The sequence below is a fragment of the Miscanthus floridulus genome, chromosome 14 (genome assembly GCF_019320115.1).
Source record: "Miscanthus floridulus cultivar M001 chromosome 14, ASM1932011v1, whole genome shotgun sequence".
NCBI classification, from domain to species: Eukaryota; Viridiplantae; Streptophyta; class Magnoliopsida; order Poales; family Poaceae; genus Miscanthus; species Miscanthus floridulus.
The window spans coordinates 26,112,153-26,118,176 of record NC_089593.1 but is presented as its reverse complement, the minus strand read 5'-3'; the positions used below and the strand labels follow the sequence as shown (position 1 = coordinate 26,118,176).

Below are 6,024 nucleotides of genomic sequence, written 5' to 3'. Positions count from 1 at the left end.
CCACGGCAATCCATAATAATCTTCAAAAAGGCGAATTCCGAGGCCGTGGAATCTTTGCCTTCCTGCTGCGACAGGTACACGACCATATATGCTGCGAAAAGTAGTTAATCAGTAGTGGTAATAAAAAAAGGCCTGGTCCAACAAAAAGGAGGGGTGATGGTAGTTGATCAACCAACGAATTAATTTTATTTATTTTTATTAATTCCATCCCTTGCCTGCTTCATGCTTGTTTTCTCTTTTCCCTCTCTGACAAGGAATAGGCATGCTTGCATTGGGCTTCTAGAATCCTAAAAAGGGTGTTAGTGCTGCTATAGTGACTAGTGAGTGAGGAATGTGTTCTTGACAAAAGTAGGGTAAAAAGCTAGCACTTTAGATCCAAGTGACAATAATATAATGCATACTGAACATTATCAAAAACATGTCGTTTGTTTTTGCACAAGCTAAGGTCCTCATATTTTAATGCAATTATTACTGTCACTTTTTCTATACTATAGAAAATAGTTGTTACTTTCCGTTTTCGTTTCAAGTAATTCCATTATTACTTCTCATGATCATGATCATCAAGCTACAAGATGCTATTTATTAATTTTTTTGTGAGAAAGAAGATGCAATTTTTTTATTTGGTAATTAGCATATAACATTTGTGGATCTAGTATATGTAAACTTATTAGGAAATAAATGTTTAATAAAATAATTAAAGCTTTTGTTCTAATAATGTATTTTTAGTTTTGTTCTCAGTTAAAATTTTATAATTTGAACCAAAATCGACAGAAGAACACATGTGCTTATATCAATAATGTGGCGGCTGTGATAACTTCATCGATCTCAAAATCTGCCAACTCGGTTTTTCAAATATACTTAAAACATGGGTATAGTATGATGAATATACATGTGTATATATTCAGAAGGATAAGTATACGTGCATGCATGATTGTCTACATACGCATCATTAAAAGAAAAGTAAACCCATCCTTGTTGCTTGGCGCCAACAAAACCAAGGAGGCAACTAATTAATCCTGACGCCTTCGTAGATCTTCCGTGGATGGTTACCAAAATATCAACGCGCTTGAACTAAGAAACTAGTAGAACTAACAACTAGAAGCAGACGTGTCTTTTCAAGTATTTGCATTGCTAGTCTGTCATGCTGTGGGGGGACACGACGAGAGCACTAGCTAGTGTAATTAACAAAACGCCGAGGAGGTTTGAGCAGGCGGCCGGAGGAGGACGAGTGGGAGTGCAGCGGGGAAGCTGCCCACCCACCTACCCACCACACTAGCTCATCCCTAGGGCTTAGCAATTACTGACACTCACCCCCGTCTTCTTCCCTTCCCTTCTTTCCGTCTCTCTCCTCCTCCTCCTACCTACCCGGTCAAATATCTTCCAGCTCATGCGCGCCCCCTCCCTCCCTGTCTCTCTCTTATAAACGCAGCCTCTTTTCTTTTCTATCGTTTCCTCTCCTCCACATGTATCCCCGCAGTGCAGGTGCTGCCGATGATACAAGTAGAGTACCACCCAACAGTGCTCACCACCACGCGCGCACTGCACTTTGTGGTGTGTTAGATAGTAGCTGAGCTAGGTAGCTTAGAGAGGAGCAGCAGCAGCAGCTAGCATGGGGAGGTCGCCGTGCTGCGAGAAGGCGCACACGAACAAGGGCGCCTGGACCAAGGAGGAGGACCAGCGGCTCGTCGCCTACATCAAGGCCCACGGCGAGGGCTGCTGGAGGTCGCTCCCCAAGGCGGCGGGCCTGCTGCGGTGCGGGAAGAGCTGCCGGCTCCGGTGGATCAACTACCTCCGCCCCGACCTCAAGCGCGGCAACTTCACCCAGGAGGAGGACGAACTCATCATCAAGCTCCACCAGATCCTCGGAAACAAGTACGTCTAATCTGTTTCAAAAAGACTCACTCAACTGCATGAATAATCTGTAATTTCACAAAGATTCTTGTATTAATGAAATGGAATGCACAGGTGGTCGCTGATCGCCGCCCGGCTGCCGGGGCGGACGGATAACGAGATCAAGAACTACTGGAACACGCACATCAAGCGCAAGCTCATCGCCCGTGGCATCGACCCACGGACGCACCAGCCGGCGAGTGCGGCTGCCGCCGTTGCACCGGCCGCCGCCGCGGCGCCAAGCAGCCATCTCCACCATGGCGATGACAAGGCGGTGGTGGTGCGGTCCAGCTGCGGCTCCCGAGACAGCAGCGACTATGACAGCACGTCCGGGTCCGTGCCGCACCAGCTTGGCCTTGGCGGCGGCATCGACCTCAACCTGTCCTTAAGCCCGCCGACGAGCCAACCGTCATCCCCAGCCGCCGCCAACTAGCCAGCACTGGCGCCGAGCTAGTCGTAGCTAGCGGATATGGCCAAGGGAGTCAGTGGTGCACCTCTGCCCGGCCTGCGAAGGCCGACGACGATGGTTGTTATTAGCTCCTCCTCGTCGTCGTCGTCTTCTTCCATGCAGGCGACTGGCCGGAAGATCTAATTAAAGAGAGAGTGTATCTGAGAGAGAATGAAAGCTCATGTCTGTTAGATCATCAGATCGGACGCTGTAAAATTTCACCATGCATGCATGAGGAACCCTGCGGCCTCTCTTAATTTTTTAGACTAAATTAAATATTTATGATGATGAGTTGATGACTCGCCATTGCTTTGCAGCTTCACCAAAATATAGGCTTATTTTGTTCCTTCTTGCCTTTTGATGCACGCTGCATGCATGCTAGAGACACTAGTTCAGCATTTCCACCCTTTTTTTCTTCGGTTAGCTAGTGTGACCATCTTTTTCTCCAACATACATCAATTCCGAACGCTTCCGAAGCATCTTCTCGGTGGCGAGAAATGGCAAAAACTCTAGTGATGTCCCACGGAATTAGGGTCTGTTTAGTTCCCAGTTTTGCCAAAACTTTTGTTGTTTTATCTCATTTTTTGGCAAAATGGATCTATACACCATGGGCAAAAAAGTGCAAAGCTTGGGCTGCAAAACTTTTGGTATTTGGGAGCCAAGAGGCCCAAAACTTGGCAAAGACATGTGTGTGTGTGTGTGTGGGGGGGGGGGGGGGGGGGGGAGCTGCGGATGTCCACTACCCCGCACCCACCCACCCCGCCGCTCAGGTTCTATCCATTCCCCCGCACTCACTCCCCACCACGCAAACCCTAGCTCCGCCCGCCGCTCTCGCTCTCAGCCACCGCGGCCGACTAGATCTAGCTCCTCCTCGCCGCCCCCAGATCCAGCTTGTCCTCCCCGTCCACCAGATCTAGATCCGCGCATCGCAGATGGACGGCTTTAACGGCGACAGCTACAGCAACGGCGATGGCGACCACACCAGGGACTTCCTGTCACAGCCTGATCCATATTCCTCTGCCGGCGGCTACGACATCTTCAACGACGCAGCATATCCCTTTCCGGGATCGAGCAGCGTCAATGCTCCCCGGGTGGACATGGCGGCGCTCGACCACAACTCCCATGTCAAAGGGTGGCCCGGAATGGCGGGCTATGAGGGCCTCCTTCGCTCCGACCCACAAGGTGGAGGCATCAGCGGCAGCATGGGCCCCCCTCCCATTCACGTCCACAGCGGTAGTCATACCCTCGGCTTACGCATGGCTCACAGTAGCAGTGGAGGAGGCACCACGGCCGCTCGCGCCTTGTCGTCATCCTCCAGTGGTGGCCGTGCCCCTCCCTTGCCTCCTGTGACCGCCGGCGTGCATGGTTCGTGTGGATCTGCATCCGGCGTGCCTGCTAAATCCAGGAGCCACGGTGGACGTTGACGACCCGCGACGACAGCTGTTGCGTAAGACAACTTCAACTTCAACAATCACAATGTAGCTGAAGACAACGAGATCCAACAGATCTTTCCGAACGCTCAAGTCACGGTATATTTTCAAACCCAAAAAAATATGCTATGTGTTGGATTATTGCCGTTTTTGTAATGTATGTACCTATTGTTGCTATGCATGGATTAGGCTAGAGTCGACAGGGGAAATTAGTCAGATCGAAATACCAGGACACTGTGAAATTTCGGTTGACCAAATTAATAAGGGTAACTGCGTGAGAGGAGTCATGAACAAGACAAGGATGAACGAGGTCATAGGAAGGTATTATGCAGCAACCAATTTGGTCCATGATAGAGTGCAAATCGCTAATAGGATTAGACAATTGAAGGGATATTGGCAATTCATACAAAGGTTGCGCAATGACACTGGCTTAGGCCGTAGAGCTAATGGCACTATTGATGCAACTGGTCAGTGGTGGGAAGACAACACTAAGGTAATTGTAAAGTTGCTTGTTTGCTATTTTGCATGTAGTAAGTTGTACACTAGCTCACAATGATAGTTCTACAGGGCCACCCAAACCAGAAGAAATGTAAGTTGGGGTGGCCAGATTACATTGATGAATTGAACCAAATGTTCCATGGTGTAGCTGTTGATGGCTCCACCTCATTTGTTGCCAGAAAAAGTATGACTGTGGTTGAGGAAGACGAGGAGGACGCACCTAAGGACCCTGATGTGCAGACCCCTGTTAGACTCCTGTATTTGCACTATCATTTGAACTATGTTTGGTATTTGCACTATGTCTGTTGTGTTTGAACTATGTCACTTGTATTGTGTGTTAAATTTCAATTATGATTGTGATGTGAGCATGTTCACTTTTTATTGGCATATGTAACTGAGTTTGTATTGCATTTATGTGTCAGGATGGTAATTCAACAAGGGATGGGGACAATTCTGATGAGTCAAGTGATGAGGAAATCTTTAGACTTGTTCTTGAGGATGATGACAACGATTTTATGAATGGTATGCTTCTGTATGCTATTCACCATGCAATTGCTGCAAATAGGGCTAAGAGAAGGAAACCAATGCTAACTGGACTAGAATGGGTAGAGAGAAAGCTAGGAGATAGAAACATCTACTACAACATGTTTAGAATGAGCCCAACTGTGTTCAATCGACTGTATGATCTACTGGTAGAGTCATATTGCCTGAAATCTAGTACCAATAGTACCTTAGTTGAGGCTTTAGGAATGTTCCTATGGATGCTTGGAGCACCACAGTCAGTTAGTCAAGCTGAGGACATCATTAAGCCGGTGGATCTAGAATTCAGAACAATTCATCCTAGATTGAAAAGCCCTAGGTTCCATCCCTTCTTCAACAATTGTATTGGAGCAATAGATGGCACTCACATACCATGTGTGGTGCCAAGTAATAAGCTAGTTCAGCACATGTGCCGTAAGGGCATGACAACACAAAATGTGCGGGCTATTTGTGACTTTGACATGAGGTTCACATTTGTTCTTGCTAGATGGCCTAGTTTTGTACATGATATGAGAGTATTCACTGATGCTATGACCAAGTACAGCCATGTCTTTCCATATCCACCGACAAGTAAACACCTTCCTACGTTTGCATTTGTAGCTTCTACTTGAACTAGGTGAAACTTACAAAATTGTTTCATTGTGTAGGAAAATTTTACCTGGTGTACTCTAGCTACCCAAACCGTCCAGGTTACCTTGTGCCCTACAAGGGAACCAAGTACCATCTTTCAAAGTATCGAGATGGCCCTGAGCCACAAGGTAAAAAAGCGATCTTCAACTACGCACATTCATCTCTTAGAAATGTTAGCGAGAGGTCATTTGGTGTTTTGAAGATGAAGTGAAGGATTTTGTTGCAAATGCCAATTTATACACCTCATAAGCAAAGCCAAGTTATCGTTGCATGCATGACACTCCATAACTTCATTAGAACGACTGGAATAGTGGATAGGGACTTTGATCGTTGTGATCGTAATAAGAACTATGTTCCACTTGAAGCATCGGCCTCTCATCCACGTACTCGTCAAACGCCGGCAAGGGATGAATCTGCAATGATGAATGCTTTCCGTGACTCGATTGCCCAATTGAAATGGTGTACTTCAAATGTAATGCGTATGAGTGATTTGTATAGTTGAGGACAATTGAGTTCTGTACTTGAACTATTCAATAATTGTGCAATAAAGTGTAATATTTGATTGTTTGAAAACACTGCCAGACATGC

General features: G+C 46.8%; 1 protein-coding gene across 1 annotated transcript; it reads left to right on the top strand.

Moving 5' to 3' along the window:
• Positions 1–1,373: 1,373 nt before the first annotated feature.
• On the top strand, positions 1,374–2,654 carry LOC136505084 (myb-related protein Zm38-like). The gene is made up of 2 exons (XM_066500180.1): positions 1,374–1,872; positions 1,966–2,654. The coding sequence occupies exons 1-2, from the start codon at positions 1,610–1,612 to the stop codon at positions 2,321–2,323; spliced, it is 621 nt and encodes a 206-aa protein (XP_066356277.1). The 5' UTR covers positions 1,374–1,609; the 3' UTR covers positions 2,324–2,654.
• Positions 2,655–6,024: the final 3,370 nt, after the last annotated feature.

Excerpts from the sequence above, each read along its gene's own strand:
- LOC136505084 (XM_066500180.1), top strand. The coding sequence starts at position 1,610 with ATGGGGAGGTCGCCGTGCTGCGAGAAGGCGCACACGAACAAGGGCGCC. Across the intron at positions 1,873-1,965 it reads CACCAGATCCTCGGAAACAA|GTGGTCGCTGATCGCCGCCC; the intron begins GTACGTCTAATC and ends TGGAATGCACAG.